Source organism: Arvicanthis niloticus, chromosome 16, assembly GCF_011762505.2.
Source record: "Arvicanthis niloticus isolate mArvNil1 chromosome 16, mArvNil1.pat.X, whole genome shotgun sequence".
Lineage (NCBI taxonomy): Eukaryota > Metazoa > Chordata > Mammalia > Rodentia > Muridae > Arvicanthis > Arvicanthis niloticus.
In genome coordinates, this window is record NC_047673.1 from 69,739,096 (window position 1) to 69,760,987 (window position 21,892).

Consider the following 21,892-nt stretch of genomic DNA (forward strand, 5'->3'; position numbering starts at 1 on the left):
ATCACGGGAGTGTTCACGTAATTGTGTTTAATGCCTTGCTTTTTCTTTGACTATTTGTGTTTATTGTCTTGCTTGTTCCTTGACTATTTGCATCTATTGTATTGCTAGACCCTCAACCTAGAATTAACCTTAATACATGCACAGGCGTGTAATTTTCTAAAAAAAGAAAGAAATCAAGGAAGAGAAAAGAAAGAAAAAGTCCATTTTGTTTTCCTGACTTCCCTAAAACAAAATATATGTGTATGTGTGTATATATATATGTGTATATATATATATAATCAGTTCCCTACATTTATTCCTGATGCACTGAGACTGATCATTCATTTGTATTTCCACAAATTATAAATTCTCTGAAGGTATATCTTTACTCAGTTGTTCCACAGAGAGGCAATGGTCTGAATTAGGATACTATTAGTGGGTAGGGATAGGAATAGATTCCATACAGTTACTAGGTAATAGGCTCAAAAGGACCTTGTTTATTGAATTCAGTCTGGTGAATTAGATACAAAGAATGGTTTTCACTTGAGAGTTTTGTGAATTTTTTCCTTTCCCATCAACTTGATAGATTCTACCTTATTAGCAGCTAATTTACTTCTGAGAACAAAGCAAAAGAAGACTATGAACCCAATTTAGGAGGCAAGAAAATATAGGAGTACTTGCATATTTAACAGGCTTTATCTGTCTTTATCATAGAAGACATTCAGTAAACCACATTGTAGTTTAGTTTTGAGTAAGAGGAAGCACAGTAATATGTGGATAAAGATTCTTAGAAGATACATGATAACTTGGGAAACCCCATTTTGACTGTTGACCATTGAATAATATTTTTTAAAAAGCAATTCAGTTTTGTATGGTATCTTCAGATATTTTGGGAGTCTGATGTAACAAGAATTGAGTACCCTTTCAAGAGAGAAGCCCTGGTGAAGGCCTTCCCTATCTCGCACATGAGCACATCCCAGTGTTAGGTGCACAGTAATCCCACGTGGTGCTCAGTAAATACTAAGTACTAAGAAACGAGTTATGTTCTCTACGTAAATATTAGTCTATTTTAATTGTACTTTTTTGTGCCTTAAAATGTGTTACTCACTATAGTTCTCAATGAGCTTCTTTTAAATTAAGAGATAAAATTTGTTCTCCACATCTGTCTCTATTTCTTGCAACCTGGTAATGCTATAGAATTTTATTAGATTGAATTAACTTGTTAATAAGCTTCAGGGTAGAGTTAGTTAACTATTAGGATTAGTAGATACAGCAAGTAAACTGTATACCAGGACTTAAAATACAATATCCCTAGTTGTCAAGGTTGTAAATACATAAAGTAATTTCTTTGACATTTTCTATGTTTATCATTTTCATATATCATAATGAAAGAACTTTTAAGCCAAATCTAAATCATATTGTTAGCTCAGTCAGTGGTATCCTAGAAATAAAATTGTTATTGGGCTGGAAAGATGCTTTAAGTGTTAAGAACACATACTGCCCTTGCAGAAGACCTGGTTTTGGTCTCAGCACCCACGTGGTGGTTTACAAATGCCTGTAACTCCAGTTCCAGTGGATCTAACACCCTTTTCTGAACTTCATAGGCACACATGGTATGAAGACGTATATGCAGGCACTCATTTGTACCGAAAGTACATCTTTAGAAAAAAATCCTTGTAACATCAAGGCATGCTGAGTGGTCATATGGGCATGTATAAGTAATATATATTTGGAAAACAATCTAAAATGTAACAAAATCAGTAACATCATCTGTTATCTAACTCAGCCTGGTGAACATTCTGATATATACCTCTACCTCGTAGGACAACAAACATACATACATACATTCATACACTCATATATCTAAAATGGGTATACTTCTATGTATGTATATTTGAGAAAATATCCATTCTGTAAATGAGTGATACTGTCATTTACTTGGCAAAGGAAAAAAGCAGCAAAAATTGTAATCCTGTCTTATATGCCAAGTTTTAAAATTTTATTTCATTGTTTATGAAACTAAGAATTCTTACTAGTATTACTGATAATTATCTTACATACTTAAATGTTAGCTAACCACACAAATAATTAATCTTCATAAATATTCAGCCTAGTCCTATTTGACCCCGGGATGCATTACAAACATTAACTTTACCATAATTATTTTCTGAGTACATTCTATTTTTGTTCACAGTACCTGGTTATGGATTATTATGTTGGTGGGGATTTACTTACTCTGCTCAGCAAATTTGAAGATAGATTGCCTGAAGAGATGGCTCGGTTTTACTTGGCAGAGATGGTGATAGCCATTGACTCAGTTCACCAGCTCCACTATGTTCACAGGTGAGTTAGCCAATCTGTCAATGATGATCTTAGAACACACTCATGACTGAAGTTATATATAATATCCTTCCCAAAAGGAGTATGCAGTATTCAGTTTTCTTATGGTTGGTTTTTATATGCCAATATTACTTAGAATTCTAGGCCATAAATTACAGAGTTGTTACATATTTTATTGTTCTCAAGGAAAGACTTTGGCTAGGAAGACAACAAAGATGAGGACCTGAATTTGAGTCCCACCACCACATAAAAGCAGGACACAGTAGCGTGTACCTGCTCGGGGAGAGGAGTGCAGAGCCCTAGTGATAGATGGCTGACCATTCAGTCTAGCCAAATCAGTGTGCTCCAGATTCATCACTGGTCTTAGAAAATAAGGCAGGCTTGTTGTTTACATTGCCAGTTACAGTGGCATCGATCAGAGACATGAACAACAAAGAAGAACAACAAAGGAAGGCAAGCTTGATCCCATTAGAAGGTTGTATTTGGTGATCCTCATCAGTTCTAGATGACAAGAAAAGATGAGGAATTTTGTGAACTCTTCTGACAGCACATACATAATTTATATAGACAACCATATGTTGATTCTAGTAGCAGAATTCTAATAGCTGATACTGTGTAGGGAATGAGTACAGTCTTACCCTGGCTTCTGTTCTTGTGTCGTTTCCTAGGTTCTCAGAGACAATAGTGCTGAACACTTGCCCTTCACAAGAAGACTTTCTTAGAAAATATTTTATTTCTTAGAAAATATTGTCAGATTTAGCCTTTTCTTTCTTTTTCCTTTATTTTCTGTTAAATCCTATTATTGGGGCTAGAACCTAGGGCTCTGGGCATGTTGGGTAAACAAATGTTCCACCGCCGAGGCACAGCACCAGGCAGCAGCTTTCACACAGAAAGATAATACTAGAAAATAGATAATATTTTAAAATTGTGAATTAGTGTGAAGTTGCTAACATGAGATTTTCAGAGACAACAATTTCTTTTCTTTAAATCTTTAAAAAAAAAAAATTGTTTCCATGAAGTTACAATGAGGTAAAATGGTAAGTGTGGGTATGGAAGAGGGACAGAGTATAAAACCAAAATATATTATATGGAACTTGCAAATAATTAATGCAAATATTTTACAGTTTTATTAAAAAGATTCTTAGCTGAAATATTTGCCCATATAGGCAATTAATAATAGACACTAATTATTAAAAATTAGGGGTTACTTCATTTTAAATATTCAAACATAGTTTTTAAAAAGTCTAAAATTACACATTTCTCACCATTAACTTTATTTGATAGCATCAGTTATTCTTGATAATAATCACTTTTATGTTTTTAGTTCATAAGACTTATATTTTCAAATTTTTGTCATCTGAGGAAAGATGTTAATCTTTTTATATAAACTACTATTAGGTATTCCATTAATGTTTATTTAAAATTATGAGATTAAATTTTAAAATCTTCTGAAATGGATTTATTGAGATATAATTCATATACCACATACCTCATTCATTTAAAGTATACAGTGGTGTTAGTATATTCACAAATACATATAACTCTTGTCATGGACCATTTTAGAATATTTTTATGACTTCAGAAAGAAACCTCATACCATAACCTCTCCCCTCAGTTCCAGCACTCTCCAGCCCTAAGAAAACAGTTACTGCTTGCTCCATAAATACACTAAATGTGTGCCTCTCATATAAATCAGATCCTATAACATTATAGTTAGGTTGATTGCTAGGTAAACTAGACTTTCCATAAGTTTTTCAGAACCCAAAGTATACATTATATAACATTCCTAATATATGCATCACAACTCCAAATTAATCCACCAAGAAATTATAACTTGCCAGGCAGTGGTGGCACACACCTTTAATCCCAGCACTTGGGAGGCAGAGGCAGGCTGATTTCTGAGTTCAAGGCCAGCCTGTTCTACAGAGTGAGTTCCAGGATAGCCAGAGCTACACAGAGAAACCCTGTCTTGAAAAACCAATAAATAAATAAATAAATATTTAAAAATTTTTAAAAATTATAACTTAGTTTCAGGAGAAAAACAATAATAAAAACAACAACAGTAATGAAAAACAACTGACAGAAATCCTAAGATGACAAGACATAAGAACAATTAGATAAAGACTTAACAAAGCACTTATATTTGATGGAGTTGATAAAGTAAAGAAATTAATGAAATGATAAGAATTTCCTCAGTGAAAGGGAAGTTATTAAAAACAAATAAAACCAAATAAGCCTAAAACTAACACAAATGGGAGTAATTTTTTAAAAGCTTTATGTGTATGACTGTTTGCCTGCATGCATGTTTGTCCACCACAGTCATGCCTGGTAGCCTCTGAAACCAGAAGAGGGTATTAGAATCCCTGAAACTGGAGTTAAGGATGGTTGGGAGTCACCATGTGGGTGCTGATACCTGAACTCCAGCCCACTGCAAGAGCAGCAAGTACTCTTAACCTCTGAGTCATGTTCTCATCCTGCCTCTATCCCCCATGGAATTGTTAAGAGAGAAAAATATAGCATTTTTGAATAAAAATATACTAAAGACCTTCAGGAGCAGGAATTTGAATATAAGTTAAGGAAATTAACCTTATGCAGGAGAGAAAGGTGTAGTGTGGGCAGAAGTTTTCATGTTGGGAAAAATAGGCAAATTTATCAAATTAAAATTGGAGCAAACAATTTCAGTCCTAGAAAACCAAAACTAGCACATCATAAAGAAGTCCTCAAAGCTGGTTTTATGTTTGGTGAAAACTGATGATTGGTATCAGATACTTTTCAAACCACAGAGGCTAAGAGACAATGGACTATTCTTAGATGATTGACAACAAGAAAGCTGTCTGTACAGAATTCATATTCAGTAGCCATTTTTTCTGTAACTTTAGATATTTTACCATGTAGAAAACTCCAAAGAATTCATTTCCCTGATTTTTCCTCACAAGAAATCAATGTACTTTAGAATTTGAGAAAATGGTAACAGAAGGAAATCTGGGCTTTCAGGAAGGAAAAGGAGAACAGTAAATAGTAAAATTGTCAATCTGTAAACAGTATTTTCACTATTATCCTGAACACATATGTTCATTTAAAGCAGAAGTTAGCTGAGGTACTCAGGGATGATTATACACTCTAGAGAATGACTGTAGCATAACACACGCTGTGGACCATTAAGTCCAATATAACTACTGACTTTCAAAGAAAGTACGACTGGGGAGTGGGAGAACAAGTGGCTTATATGGGAAAACAAAATAAGAAAAATAAGTTTATTATTAAACTTTGCAGTGACAAAGCCTTGTGACCAAAAATGCATTAAATATTTACAGTATCCAAAAATTAAAATGTGACCAAGACAGACTTGCAGTTATATATAGGGCATGTAGAAATGTTAGAGAAGTTTAGGGGATTTTATTCCAGTGAATTCTTTTGAAGTGGAAACTTAAGAGTTCTTTGGGAAGTCAGTTGTGTCAGATGGTTTTTCTGGGGCAAACATGTTCCTGAAGCGGACACAGGTGAAAGGATGTTGTGAGGTTTATTTAAAAATGCAGCACCATCCTGCCTATACCCTCTCTGCCCTGGCAGGCTGGCCATGCACTGGAGGGCAGTGGCTGGCCTGTTCTTATCTTGTGGAGACTCTCTGACTCAGAGCTCCAAAATCTCTCCACCCAGCTCACTTAGTTCCCACTGGTGGGTCGCTATGATGCCAGTCCCATGCTTCAAAACTTCTACAGCCTTTTGTGGTGCGCATCAGGCAAATCCATGCTTTGCTGCCATACCTTTCTCTCTGGAACCCAGTCAGTCACTGTGTGAAGGAAAACACCACACAAACTTAGATCAGAAACAATGGTAGCTCAGCCACTGGGCACAGCAACTAGAATCCTAATCTTGTATGACATATTAAATCTAAATCCTCCAGTGGCAAATCTTGGTGGATCAGCCATTGAAACCAGGAGACACTAGTATGTCGCGTCGTCCCTCTCGACCAGGACTCCGGAGCTCTTCTTTTAGCAGTTTACTCAGGAACCTTGAACAATCTTCTGACATCCCCCCCGCCCCCCCGAAAGCCCGCCCACAAGCTAAATACTCCTGGAGCAACCTACCCTGGCTGCGGCAGATAGGCACACATAAGGGGAAGCGACACGGACCATCAGCCTTATCCATATTAGGACTTGTTTTTCTCTGAGAGCACTCGCCATCGGGCAGGCGGGAGGTGGAAGCCGGCGCCATCTTTAAGGCACAGTACATCGCAGCTCTCCACACTAGTAGCTACATCTTGTCCTTTCTATATCCTTGTCCAAAAGCCCCTATCTCCTCCTGCTTCCTCTCCCTCATCCAACCCAGAACCGCATCCCTCCTACTCGCCCAGTGATTGGTTTCTTTATTTATTGGGGAAGGTTTACAAGAAGTCGCCTGAGTAAGTGACTCATTCCTCCTTCCAGACAGCCCCTCCTAGGAAAGTGGAATTAATATCAAAATACAAACAACACCAGGGCCATCCACAACAAAAGGATGTTCTGCTGAAGCAATCAAGTGAAAGAACACGTGATGAAGGATTCTTCACTAACAACACACATGTATTGGTTCTCCTTACATTGCGTAGCTGAGCTCTATTTGTTGTGACTCCAGAGAAAGAAACACACCAAAAAACTTCTAGTGCGGTTCCTGAGGCTTCTTGCCACGTCTGAGGACTTGGGCTGATTGGCAGAGTGATGTCAGATGATACAGACTCATGTGGAGTGTTGCTAAAACAGACCCACATGCTGAGGCAAGACATGTGATGAAACACAACCCGTGGAGGACACATGATGCTTGGAGGGAGTATAAGCATGATCCACAGGAGAGTGACAGGGATTTGCTTGCATAGCTGGCTCAGCTATGAAATGTAAGGTGAACCTCATTACACATAAAATCCTAGGCGAGGGTACAGGTGAATGGGGCAAGCTGGTGGAAACTGTACTGTTAAATCAGTTGGTAGTTAGTAAAGGCATAGACCAATATGATCTCTGCGGGTTTCTTCTTTTAGACTGACTTTTTTTTTTTTTTGTTTTTTTTTGTTTTTTGTTTTTTTGATACAGGGTTTCTCTGTGTAGCCTTGGCTGTCCTGGAACTCACTCTGTAGACCAGGCTGGCCTCGAACTCAGAAATCCGCCTGCCTCTGCCTCCCAAGTGCTTAGACTGACTTTTTAAGGGACTTTTTACTGGGTATGGATCAGGTTACTGCAACATGACACCTCCTTTCTCAGTCATTATTTAGAAACACTTAATGTGACATTTATTATTTAGACATGAAACGTGTATAAACATCACAAAGGATTATGTCAGTCATTATTGCTTTGCCTGTTTATCAGGTTATATTTAATCTCCTTTTCCTTTCTTGTGTTCATTCTGTCTCCTTATTTCCTGCACCTAATCTTCCTTCCCCAGTTTCCTTTTCTATGATGGATTTAGGTGACTTAAGGAAAGAGTGCGTAAGATAACTGATGCTAAGATATAAAAAGGAACCAATGCTCATAATGATGAAGACTTTATGTTTGAGGGGCTGGTTAAGTGTGTCTGTACCCTCTTGCAGAGGACCTTAGTTCACTTCCCAGCACCCACCTTAGGTGACTGTTACCCACCTATAAGTTCAGCTCCAGGGAAATCCCATGTCCTCTTCTGGCCTCCATATTACCTACCCACACAAGACACATATGCATACATGTAACTAAGGTAAAGACTTCTAGAGAACTTTGGTTTAGAAGTCAAGAAGGCCTAGATGGATGGCTCTGTGGGTTAAAGTGTTTGTCTCTGCCCTGAGCTGGATGCCTGGAAACCATGGTTGAAGGAGAGGACTGAAGGAAGCTGTCCTCTGACTTCCACACAGACTCTGTATGCTGTTCAGCCCCTATAGCAATAATCAATACAATAAATATTAGAATAAAGTTAACCAGGGAAAAAACTTCCTATTTCAACTTACATGTTTCCATATTTTGTATGCTAACCTTTTCTTTTTTTTTCCTTGTTGAAAAAAAAAACTGGAGTTTCAGAGCAGGTTAATATCTTTAGGACTACAACACTATCTTTTTGTCAACAAAGCCTTTTTCTAAAGGTGAATTGAGTAGATTTGGGATAGTGTACTGATTTCATGTTCCTGTCTTTCATCATCATCATCATCATCATCATCATCATCATTACTACAGTTTTTAGAAAGTAGCTTGTATAAATCTTAAAATGCAATGTATTTTTTAAAATGCACTACTAATTCCCAAACCAAAACCAGTTAACTTACTTGTCGATTTCTACATATTCCCATTTTTCCTTTATATAATTTGTTTCATATTCAAGACTCACAAATTACAATATTTATTACTCATCTCTCCTTGGTTTTAATAATATTAATAATTTAATAATATGTTAGAGTAAAACATATCTATAGATCACAAGAAGTACATCAATCCTGTTTTAATAGTATTTTTTTGGGAGAAATATGCTAAAATAAATTACAGAGAGGTTTATATCCACTGTCCCTTAGAAATACATGAAGAGTATGTTACAAGCCTTTTGGGCTAATATTGTTTCCCTCAGCGTGGGTTTTTGGAGATAATTGGCCAGTTATCCACTTGCTATATGAAAAATCATTACCATTATGTAGTCTTGAAATGCTTTATAGCCTGAAGCTCAAAGAAGACTTAATTTTATCAGTGTGAATTTTCCCCCTTTCTATGGGTACAATAGTTTTGGCAAAGTTACAAAATAATTTTAACATTCAGTCCAGTTGTATTTTAATGCAGTATGATTTTTATAATACATAGTATGTAAAGGAGAAGTATAATGTAATCAAAAAGTAAAAATAAATATATTCCTTTGGAAGAGTGAACTATATGAACAACACAATGTAGGAGAGAGGCCATGATGCTTATGGGAAAAGGACATACAGCTCTAAACCTAGACCTCAGGCCGGTGCCTGTAGAGCATTCTGACTTGTGATAGTCTGGCCTATATAGTGAAGTTAAGTAACCTCTATAGTCACTTTGAAGGTTAGAGTTAAAAATTACCACTTTGTAGTTTGAAAATACCATTAAATTTACATTTCATTATTACCAGAGTAAAATCTCTATAATCATGCTTCTGGCCTCCTGTCTATATATCATTGCATGAATGTTTTAAAAATATTTCCCTGTTATAAAAATATACACCTTTATAAATACTAACTTTGCTCTGTTTTAAGTAATTCTGTTCTGAGATAGTCAAGTCTAGCGTATTGGACTGGAGTAGCCTTAACATGATGCTCTTCTTTGTAAACCCAATTTTTTTGCTTAATAAGGAATTACTAATTTTTAAAAACTTTATAAATAGTTAGTTACACTCATATTCAAATTGGAAAGACTGGGATAATGTACTTCTGAGGATAATGTAGAAATTTTATTGTTTCTAAGCACTTACTTTTCATAGATTGTGGAGATTGTGACTGACATCTTGTCATGGCTTTCCTTCCCTCCTTCGTTGATAGTACTTAGTATCTGGTTGGCCAGCCGCTACCTTATTATAAGACATCATTGACTCAGAGTTAATCTGAATGCCAGATGTCATTTTTGCATGTTATATCAGAAAGCATAGATTGTCGTCCCCAGTAACTGGATTCTCCAGGAGCAGAAGCTGAGTCCATTTTGGTCAGAAGGATGTTCATTAGGAACCCACGGAAGGGAGTTAGAGGACCAGGATAATTGCATGGAAAATAAGTTAGACAATTGACAGCCAAAGCTACAGATGGCCCTACTTGGAATTCTGGAGGGTTTTCAGTCTTCTGTGTTGTCAATGTTAACTTGCTCAAAATTGTTTGACCTTTGTCTTTATACATCAATTATTCAGTACATATGGGTTGTTCCAGGAAAGGGATATGTAGGGAAGGCTGCCTACAATTCTGAAGGAGATATATGTCGAAATCAAAATATTACACCATACTTCATAATGTGTACAAATGTGGTGTGAGTAAAAATGATTATGTTGAAAAGTAGCTCGTCTCTCTCTCAAGCTTGCTCTGTAGAGGCAACTGTATGTAATGTCTTTAACGCTTTGTCTTTCTGCTGTTTATTCCCATGTGTCTGGTATCATGCCATGTAATTTTATGTACTTGAGGACGTAGGGGACGCTTATGGACTCTCCTATAGCTGGCTGAGGACCGTTAGAGCTCTGCTTTTCCCTCAGGCTCTCTCTGATTCTGCCACTTGATGCTTCTCTATAGTCACATGATTGAGACCTTGTAAATGCTACTTATTGCTAAGCCAAAAAATACTCTGCTTGTGTACCTGCCTCTAACATTTACTTTTCTTTGCTAATACCTTGATTCTATTTTCCTTTCTTCAATATATACCAAATACTAGATAATCATATTTCAAGTATTCTCATAAATCAGAATCATGGAAGACAAGTGTTATACTATTGAGCCATAAATTCATAAACCAATGTGACTTTTAAAAATTCAGTTAGGCTTCTATGGACCCTTTTGGTGAGGTAAATTAGTGACAGGAATAATCAGGTTTGTGACTTGGTTCCTTACATGTGCTGAAGTTTTGCTTCCATGATGTTGTCTTAAAGCTGAGGAGATTTGTGGAATTTCCAGAGACACCAACAACTCTTTCCTCTTTCCATGTGGTGTCTGTCATTTTGTTAAATGGCCTAGTACTCTGAAGTTAGAAGTTACACTAAGTAGGAAACTTAATACACAAAACTAATGAAGTAGACCTGATGTCCCAGTCTGCAGGGCTGTATCTAGTCATCATTGATATTACATCCTTTTCTCCTGAAGGAAGCCAGGGTTTTATGTAAAGCTGCTTAGTTCAGAGATTTATATCAAAATGGTCAGGCTTATTTGCTCTTTACTCTAGAAATTGTTTATGGGTTAAAAAAAAAAAAAGGAATAACTAACAGACAAAGAATAGAGGAAAATAGAGATGGTGTATTTACTGAGAAACAGGTGGCAGAAGCCAAAAGGCTGTGGCAAGGAAGTGAGTTTTCTGGAGATGGCTCACTGTTTTGCATGGCTACGATGAGTGCACCCTGGAGGCACAGCCCCAGAGACTTCATCCCAGGATTGCTTCTCACTTCTGATATGCCTTCCCTGCCATTATTACACAGCCTAATGATTCCTAGGCATCATTGGGCAAATTTCCTGCAGATCAACATGAAGATGAACTTTTATGAATTAATTAATGCTGTTTGGTTGAATGAATGACTTTATGGAATTCAAATAATTTTAGGAAGAAAGTTTAAGGAGATGGTTTTGGTTGTTTTGCCAGAAAGATGTAATAAAGTTAGAATCAAGAATAGGATGTGCCCCCTCCTCATAGAATAGTAAGTAAAGGCTGTGTAATCAGCAATACAGTGAGCTTTCACAATTACACTAAGAAGAGAAATAGGCTTGAGACAAATTTGTGATCAATGAAAACATTCATTCTAGGTCAGGTCCAAAGATGAAGCCATAGGTGTGCACTCTGATAAAGCAAGGCTGTGTGAAACTGTTGCTTTGAACTTACAATGAGTTTATAGAATGAAACACTGTTTTGAACTAACTGAGCATCCTGTAACTCCCCTTTTGTGGAACATTTTATTTATGAGATAATTTTATGAAGAACTTTTCTCTAAGAAGGTATAATTGTCAGGGAGAAGAAATATAGTGTGGCTTTTGGTGCTTGTGGTCCATCCACCAAATGTATATATGATGCCTATATGTATGTACACATATATGTATGTAGATATATGTATGTATGTACATATATATATGTATATATATACATATATATATATACGTGTGTGTGTGTTTGAGTGTGTGTGTGTGTGTGTGAGAAATTGATGCAACAGGTGGTTGGGCCCAGCCAGAGAGAGTTGAGATCTCTCTCTCTCTCTCTCTCTCTCTCTCTCTCTCTCTCTCTCTCTCTCTCTTTCTGTTTCTCTATCTCTATCTCTGTCTCTCTCTCTCTCTGTCTGTGTGTGTGTGTGTGTGTGTGTTTTGAGCCTCTAGCCTGGCCAGCTAAAGGGCCCTTGAGCCAGAGAGATAAGAGCCCAGATAACTAAGCCTTTTTTCTTAATCCCTTGCTACTGTTAGCAAGAGTTAAATTGCCTGAAGCCAGTAGCTTCTGGCCACAGAATAGCAAAGAGTTAAAGAGAAAGTTAAATTGCCAAAAGTAAGCAGTTTTTGGCCAAGCAATTGTTGACTCCATACCCCTTTTCTGCTGCTTTCCTTGGGAAGCTGGATGCTGGGCTAGCCCCTGGCAAATAGGGAAATAATTTCTTATGAAGTTGTAATCAAAAGGAATGTGTTCGTGTTTTCAAACCATAGGACAGTTAAAAACTTTAATATATAAGGGATAGGTTAATTAATAGATAAGAATAAATTAATAAAAGATGTAACATCAGTAATGTATAAGTATGAATAAAATATTTAATGTCACAAGTAATCAAAGAAATAAGTACTGTGTTTTAGTTATGAGATTGACAAAGGTTAAAGTGATTGATACTCCCTATCATTGTTACAGAATGAGAAACTATGTACCTTTTCACTGTTGACTAAGTTGAGACTTTGTAACTGTGTTTTTTTCCTGGCAATGATAGTTCATTTGTTTATTTTCCTCAAAAGTTTGATGTATGCCTATACATCTGTTTTTATCCAAATCACTTATGAATTTATCAGAAGGAAATTATCTGAAATGTTACTCATTTCCATGAAAACATTGATTACTATCTTTCTTTATGAAGATTCTTGTCTCTTGCAGTGTTGTCATTAGTAGGAAAAGTGGAAGTAATAGACTTTCCCAGCATAGGGACATAAAGAGATTCTGGCAGATACAAAGATACAGTTACATAAAATCACTAGGTCTTATTAAAATTGTTTCATTCAGAAGAAATGTCTCTGTTCCATATAGTTCCAGGGTTTGATTTTAGCTACTGGAAGGAAAGTGCTGTTTGTTATCCTTGTAAGAAGCCGCTCTATGCCGAGATGTCCAGATGAAGGACATTGTTGATTTTGAATTTATGAAGTTATTAGCATAGCAAATGTTTTGCACAGCACATTGCACTGGGTGCTACAGACCCAGTAGGGAGGAAAGTAGATGTGTTATAGACCTTTGTAGCTTTTTCTGGGTAGAAGAGAGACAAATGTTAACCAACCAAGCAGTAACACTTGGTTTTAAAATGACAGTTTGGTGGAGACCCTAAAGGTGAATAGTGATATGAACTGAGACAATTTCTTTTCTAAAACATTAGGGGAAGTCTTGTTTAATGATTATTCTTTCTCCCCTGTAGCCCAGGAGACCTTAAACTTCTGATTCTCCATTGTGCTGAGATAACAGGCAGTTAGCTTGAAACTGTATTTGTAAAGCTGTGCCTTACAGCGATCCCAATGGAAAAATGAAGAGAAAATAAAAATGTTCTATATCAGAAAATCTCCAACCTTAAATGGAAATAATTGAAAAAGAATGAGGTGAAACATAAGTTAAGTCTCTAGCTCAAGAAGCTGGGAAAGAAAGCAAAATTAGCTTTAGTTAAAGAGAAGAAAAAGGTAAAATGAAGTTAAGCAACATGGATTAAAGATACAGACATAAGGGGAGATTAATAGGCAAATATTAAAAATCAATAAAAACACAAATACTTTATTAAAAGCCACTGTTTTAATCACTGGTACATTGTCACTAAAGACAGATCCCTAGTTTGAATGTTGATAAATAGTATAGAATATGGAGCCTGGAGGTAGACTGCCTGGCTATAAATCCTGACAGTGGCCTTTAGTGTAAACTCAGTATGGTTTAGCTTCCTTCTCTGTAGACAGGGGAATGATTGTGCCCACCTGGGTAGTAGGATGGACGTCAAGCACTTAGGTACTATATGGTAATCCCTGGGTAGTAGGATGGATGTCAAGCACTTAGGTGCTATATGGTAATCCCTGGGTAGTAGGATGGACGTCAAGCACTTAGGTACTATATGGTAATCTTATAAAAAATGGAGTAGCTGGATATGGTAGTTCACACCTATAATTTCAGCACACTCAAGTCTTCAGCAAGAGAATTGCCAGGAGTTTCAACCAGTCTAGGTTATTACAGGCTTCAGAATGAAGTTCTGCCTCAGTGTATAAATCAACCAAACAACAATGGCAAAAATAACAGTGATACAAGGGAACATATTAGAAATGGAACTACAAATACACCATAGAAATTTCCGATTTTATCAGCTACATTGTAATTTGAGAAGTGGATAAAATACACATTTTATTAGAAAATATCAAAACCACTGTAACACATTCTAGTAGAAGCAGAAGTTTTGTGGGTAAGTTAAGAATGTTTAAATAAATGAAATTTATAATGCACTCCTCTTGACAAAGGCTCCATTATCATGTTTATAGGGACTCTTACTTTTCTCTGCAGTTTGAAATTGAAGCACATGTGATAGGAGTGCAGGTACTACAGTGTATGGTGGCAGTGTGCAGTGACATGCCTGTGTGACCATCCTCACAATAGAGAGTGCTTTCATTCCCAAAAGTATTTCCAGAGTGAAAATTACCAGAGTACTTTTTATATCCTGGAATTACTGAAACAATAAATGCTTTAGAAAGCTTTACTATGAATTACGGCTAGGATGGAACCTGTAAAACTTATTTTTCTTAGGATATTTTTAAAAAGATTTATTTATTATACACACATGTATGTATATGCATAAACACATATGTGTAAATGTATGTGTGTTTGTCCTCATGCATACCAGAAGAGGTAATCAGATCCCATTATAGACGGTTGTGAGCTACCATGTGATTGCTGGGAATTGAACATGAGATCTCTGGAAGAGCAGCCATTGCTCTTAACAATTGAGCCATCTCTCCAGCCTCTTAACGTATTTTTTTTTTTTTTTTTTTTTTTTTTTTTTTTTTTTTTTTTTTTTTTTTTTTGCAGGGGTGAGGGTTTGAAACAGGGTTCTCTGTGTAGAACCTGGCTGTCCTGGAACTTACTCTGAGGACCAGGCTGGCCTTGTACTCAAATTGCTTCTCTTAGAATATTTTTTAAAAGGTAGTTGAAGTTTTTCATGTAAAATTATCTGATTATTTTCCAGCTAAAACTTAAATGTATTTATCTTTTTTAGAGACATCAAACCTGACAATATATTAATGGATATGAATGGACATATTCGTTTAGCAGATTTTGGTTCTTGTCTGAAGCTGATGGAAGATGGAACGGTAAATAAACATAAATTATGAATTATTCTACTCATAGACATTTCCTTTTCCATGTCGTCTATGTTCTAGAGACCCCTGCTTGCACTGACTGTCTGCCTAGCTATCCATCTCTGTGTGTTCCACCTCTTTCTACAAAGCTTTGGCAATACCTGCACATAATAAGGCTTGCTCATCGAGTTATTTATCTGCTTGCAATAAATAGTTAGAGAATGACACTTTTAAGAGTCTGGTATCTTTTTTGGCTGATGCCTATTATTTTACTTGAAATGTTCCTAAGTTTTTAGAGTGACAAATAAGGTAAGTTTCATATAGAAAAAGAAAACATAACTCCATCTTCATTTGTACTTTTTTTCTATTTATATACTTGTTCTGAGGGACAGTATTCAGCAAATGAACTTTGTTTTTTTTTCAGGAAGACTCTAGGTGACATTAGTTTTGTGTTCCTATTTGCTTAGCATTTGCTGATTAAAATCTTAAATTCATGTTCCATCTTAAAGTATATATTCTCAAATTTTATTGCTTTTTATTTGTATAAGTATGGTATGTGTGGGTACAAGTGTGTATGTGTATGTGCTTGCATTTTGATGTATGAATGTAGGTGCATGTGGAGGTCAAAGGGCAATAGGTCCTCACTTTCTACCTTATAGAACTTTTTGTCCACCACTGTGTACATCAAGCTGGTCCATAGCTTCTGGGAATTCTTCTGTCTCTGTTTCCCATATTACAGTAGAACACTCTACTAAGCAATCTAGGCTGGCTTTGAACTTAATGATCCTTCATCCTCAGCCTTCTGAGTAGCTGGAATTACCTAACCTGTGCCATCAGGCATAGCTGAGGTGTACCTTTTAACTATTCATAGTATATTATTAATTTGGTGGTATACTTCTGGCTATTCAGAAAATAGTCCTGTCCAAACCTCAGGAATGGCATATATAGCTTGATCAGGTTAGCCCTTCTTGTCCTGGGAATACTTTTATTCCTGCCCATCATGTTAAAGCTTATCTTTAACAACATCAACATGTTGGCAGCCAAAGTACATGGCTTAAACCTGAAAATGGACCCCCAGACAAAGTTATTAAAATAACAGGCTGGCAAGCCAAGGACGGGTAAGATTCTGCACAGAGCCTTACCAACCTAAGACAGAAGTGCATTGCCTTTGATAATGCATATTTCATGATGGGTAAGGAAGGCATTCTTGTCAGAACGACCCAAGAAAGGCTCAGTGTTTTTAACAAAATAAAAAAGGGGGAGAGGTGGAGAGCCTTTGGGGCTGCTTGGCAAGAAGCTGACATGGGCCAAGGACAAGAAAAGGGGTGACTTGACAAGAATATGACATTGGCCAAGGTCAAGGAAGTAGGCTTCAAGCAGCAGGAATCTGACATTAGACTAAAACAAAGTAATTTTAGGTAGGAATCTAAATCGTAGGCTACAACAAAGAAGTAATCTCAGGCAGGAATCTAAATATTAGGCCAGAACAAAGAAGTAATTTCAGACAGGATTCTAAATTTTAGACTAGAACAAGGAAGTAGGCTTCAGACATGAAAATGACCTTGGGTTAGGATAGGGAAGTAGGCTCAGATACTTTGGTCATCCTGATAAGCCTTTAGAAACAGTGCTCATGAGAGTGTTCAGGTAACTGGGTTTAATGCCTTGCTTTTTCTTTGACTATTTGTGTTTATTGTCTTGCTTATTCCTCGACTATTTGCATCTATTGTATTGCTAGACCCTCAACCTAGAACTGACCTTAATACATGCATGTAATCAAAATGGTATAAAAGCATAAAGGAAGAGGGGGTATAGGTTAGGGGGTTCTAGGGAGGGGAACTGGGGAAAGGGGATGACATCTGTACTGTAAATAAATAAAATAACAAAAAAAAGAAAATAGTTTTGTCTTATTTTGTTACATTTTTGAATTTGTTGAAATTTACTTTTATAATTTTGTAACAGACAACTTTTTGTGTATTCCATATTTGTTTAAAGAGAATATATTTTCTCTAATTTTTAGTACCAGGGTTCTATACAAATCCATAATATAAAACTGATTTTGCATTTATATTTTATATTATTAAGGGTTTTCTTCATTATCCATTATTTAGAAATTCTTAATATGGTAGATTTGTTCATTTTTCCTTTATATTATCAGTACTTTACACATCTCCTTTGTAACTTACTATTTGATGAAATACTACTTTTCCCAGTATAGTTTGTTTTGAATTATACTGATAAATTAAAATAATTTTAGTAATTTGGCTAATATTTCTATTACTGCTTTAAATTTCTTTTATGTGTAATTCATCTTTTCATCCATCACTTTCAACTGTGTGCTTCCTTTCTGTCTTTCTCTTAAGTAAATTATTAAATTGATTTTTCTCTTATTTACTCATTTTGTTTTACTTCTTTCTCAGTGTTAAATCTCTAAGTCCTTTAACAGATGATTTAATCCACTCTTAGGTTGTGTGACTCAGGCACTGCTGTGTGCTGTTCACGTAGGCTTTGCTTGGGTTTTGCCCTTTTTCTCTCCTGTTTCCTGCTGTGCAGTTCAAGTTTAGCTTTCTCTCTTTTTTCCTTGGAAGGTAACATTTTATTTTAAATATTTTCATGCCTCATTTTTGTTATTTTAAAAAATATTTATAGTTTACTTAACTATGTTAGTCACTTTTTCTCACTACATTCCCAATCAACATAATCTTAACTTATTTTACTTTATACCACATACAGAAATTAACTTAAAATAGGCCAAAGAACTATGTCAACCTGCCCCCCCCCCCAAAAAAAAATGTATGGGGCAGTATTTATGGTTGGATTTGGCAGATGTCTTGAGGATAACTCAGAATCACAACCCCTCTATTCCATAATTGTAAATTATATCCTCCTCAAAAACTTGTGTGTATGTATCAGGTGACATAGTGGGCAGAATGAAAAGACAGCATACAGAACTGCAACAGTATCTGCCAGTCACTTTTCTGATTACCTGCTAAGAGTATGTGAAAAATAGCGACAGAGTATAGTTGAGTCCTGACCTGCAACACTCTAACCTGCCCAGTTTTCTTGGGAGGCACAGGGTAAGGTACAGGCCTTTCCCAGAGCTTTGTTCCCAGCTCAGCAAATGAAAAACAGTCCCAGTGCAGAATAAGAGGAATTTCCCACAGGTTTACAAATGGGAATAGGCACATGAAAGATACTCAGTAAAACCTCTCATTAGAGAAAGGCAAGTCCAGAGCCTGTGACCCCACTGTGAGAGCATCTTCTGCCCAGAAGGAGAGCTGCTGCCAGCCAGAAACAGCAAGTGTTGTTCACAGATGATTTAGGTTCTCTGGACACTGTTAGTAGGAGTATAAAATAGGGTAGTGACTGTGGAAAACAGTGTAGCTAGTTCTTCCAGCTAAAAATAAGTTGATAATTTATTAATTTGTAATTTTCCTTTTAAGCTATTTCCTTTTTTGTCATTTATTTATTTATTTATTTATTTATATTCCAGATTTTATTCCCCACCCCATCCCCCCATCCAACTGTTACATATCCCATACCTCCTTCCTACCCCTTGTCCCCATGAAGATGTCTCCCACCCCCACCCCCACCCAACCAGACTTCTAAACTCCCTGGGGCCTCCAGTCTCTTGAGGGTTAAGTGCATCTTCGCTGACTGAACCCAGACCCAGCAGTCCTCTCCTGTGTATGTGTTGAAGCCCTCATATCAGCTGGTGTATGCTGCCTGGTTGGTGGTTCAGTGTCTGAGAGATCTCTGTGGTCCAGGTTAATTGAGACTGCTGGTCCTCCTACAGGGTCGCCCTCTTCCTCAGCTTCTTCCAGCCTTTCCCTAATTCAGCCACAGGGTCAGCAGCTTCTGTCCACTGTCTGGGTGCAAATATCTACATCTGACTCTTTCAGCTGCTTGTTGGGTCTTTCAGAGTGTGGTCATGATAGGCCCCTTTTTGTGAGTACTCCATAGCCTCAGTAATTGTGTCAGTCCTTGGGATCTCCTCTTGAGCTGGATTCCACTTTGAGCCTGTTGCTGGACCTTCTTATCCTTAGGTTCTTCTCTGTTTCCATTCCTGCACTTCTTTCAAACAGGAACATTTATGGGTCAGAGTTTTGACTGTAGGATGCAACCTCCTCCCTCACTTGATGCCTTGTCTTCCTGCTGCAGGTGGGCTCTGTAAGTTTCCTCTCCCTCTTGTTGGGCATTTCATTTAAGGTCCCTCCCTTTGAGTTCTGAGAGTCTCTCACCTCCCAGGTCTCTGGTGCATTCTGGAGGGGCCCACCAACCTTCTACCTCATTTGCTTAATTATATTTTCAAATTTTTAAAATTAAAATGTTTGGTTTAAAGTCTATATCTTTTCTGTTTTGTTTGTTTTCTGAGAAAAGGTCTTCCTGTATAATATCCTTGGCTGGCCTGGAACTTGCTTTGTAGACCAGGCTGGCCACAAAAGCAGAGATCCATCTCAATGCTAGTTTAAAGTGTGTACCATCATGCCTGGTGCAACTTAGAACGTAATGTACAGTAACTAATCAACCTTCAGTTTTCTTAGATTTATACTTATGGATGTAAAATTATTATCAATGTTGATCTGAATGAGTTGTTCCTATCCATATCTAACTGGAGATTTTTAGTTCTACTATGAGATGTGTATATATACACACATACATGTTTTGATTGATTAGTTATCTAGATAAATAATTTTAAAAACAGTAAGAAAGCTGATATTGTAGTGTATTAATTCCAGCACTTGGGAAGCCAAGTCAGGAGGATTGTGAGTTTGAGGCTAGCCTCAGCTATAAGCAAGAACTTGTCTCTGACTACCAAACCAAAACAAAATAAACAATAATAATGCTGTAAGTGAAGCATTCATTTTATTGTTAATGACTCAGATAATATTGTTTCTCTATATGGATTCAGCTATAGTAAAGGTTCTGTAAGTAATAAAGACTATTAATATTAATTACTATTATTATTATATTATTATTATATTACTATTATTACTATTATTATTATATTACTATTACTATAAAGGCCATATACTATTATTATTATACTATTATTATATTATTATTATATTACTATTATTATTATTATTATTATATTACTATTAATATAAAGGCCATATAAAATTATTCTGTAAATACAGATGATAAAAATGTCTTGTTATAATACAATGTATGTACCTATTTCTAATTTTAAAAAGTTTAAAAAAATTTTAAAAAGTTAAAAAAAATTTAAATAAGTACCTATTTCTAATTTAAAATTATTTTTAATATATTAATAAAAATTTGAACTTCATTAGGTCCAGTCCTCAGTGGCAGTTGGAACTCCAGATTATATTTCTCCGGAAATCCTTCAGGCTATGGAAGACGGAAAAGGCAGATATGGACCAGAGTGTGACTGGTGGTCTTTGGGGGTCTGTATGTATGAGATGCTTTATGGAGAAACGCCATTCTATGCAGAATCTCTGGTGGAGACATATGGAAAAATTATGAATCACAAAGTTAGTGTGCTTCTTTTTTTACAATTCTTACATTAAATACATATAGTAAATGTAAGTAATGTAATAGTAAAGAGAAAATAATTTTTTCAAAACAATGAAAACTCATATTTTTTGATAAGTAGAGGATAATCATTCTTAATCATAATCTAATCATAATCATAATAATTAGTTTTAACTTTTTACTATATTTTGTTTATAATTGTTCCTAAATAGAAACGTAGCCTATGGTCTATGTAGTTGAGTAATAGAGTCCAAAAGTTAGTTTTTCCATCAGTTTTAACTATATAATAAGTACAATCATGACAAGCATGCGTACACAAATTCTCAGCATCAATAATAGTGAATAAAGTGTGTGAATAGAAATAAACATGAGATTGGTTGGCTTCAGAAGATGACTCCATTGCTATGGTGCTTGCTGCACATGACTTCTGACCTCAGTGAAATCCCTGACATGCACAGAAAGATGGAAGGAGGAGGCTGACTCCGCAGAGCTGTTCTCTGACCTTCCCGTGGCACCTGTACACACGAACATCCACACCTACACACTTAGAGTCATATACACAATCATAGTTTTGTTTTGTTTTACTGAGATTCTTCTGTCAATGTAGCAAGTACAAAATTCAACATCTGTACTCTAATAAATGCAACCTCCTGGGCGCTCCTCAGATTTTGTTGACAGGACTACAAGTTATAACTTCCTGTCACAAAGTTAACAGCTGTACATCTTGTGTCTTAAAATTATGGTTAGAGCTTTTGATGGAGCAAGGTCAGGCCTAGAGGTCAGCCTGGTTGGGATATCTAGAACAGCAGTGTATAGGATAGCTGTTCCAGTGTTAATAATCACAAAACACTGGCTGCAATCCATATACACAGCCAGAACGAGATTACAAATCTCTAGTAATATAGA

General features: G+C 36.3%; 1 protein-coding gene across 20 annotated transcripts in view; it reads left to right on the forward strand.

The window, feature by feature from the left end:
* Positions 1-21,892, forward strand: part of Cdc42bpa (CDC42 binding protein kinase alpha) — a 217,834-nt gene that overhangs the window by 85,444 nt on the left and 110,498 nt on the right. For all 20 annotated transcript variants that reach the window (XM_076914596.1, XM_076914601.1, XM_076914598.1 and 17 more), the window contains 3 exons: positions 2,174-2,322; positions 15,409-15,502; positions 20,785-20,985. In XM_076914596.1, the coding sequence (XP_076770711.1) occupies positions 2,174-2,322; positions 15,409-15,502; positions 20,785-20,985 (444 nt within the window). The remainder of the gene's footprint in view (positions 1-2,173; positions 2,323-15,408; positions 15,503-20,784; positions 20,986-21,892) is intronic.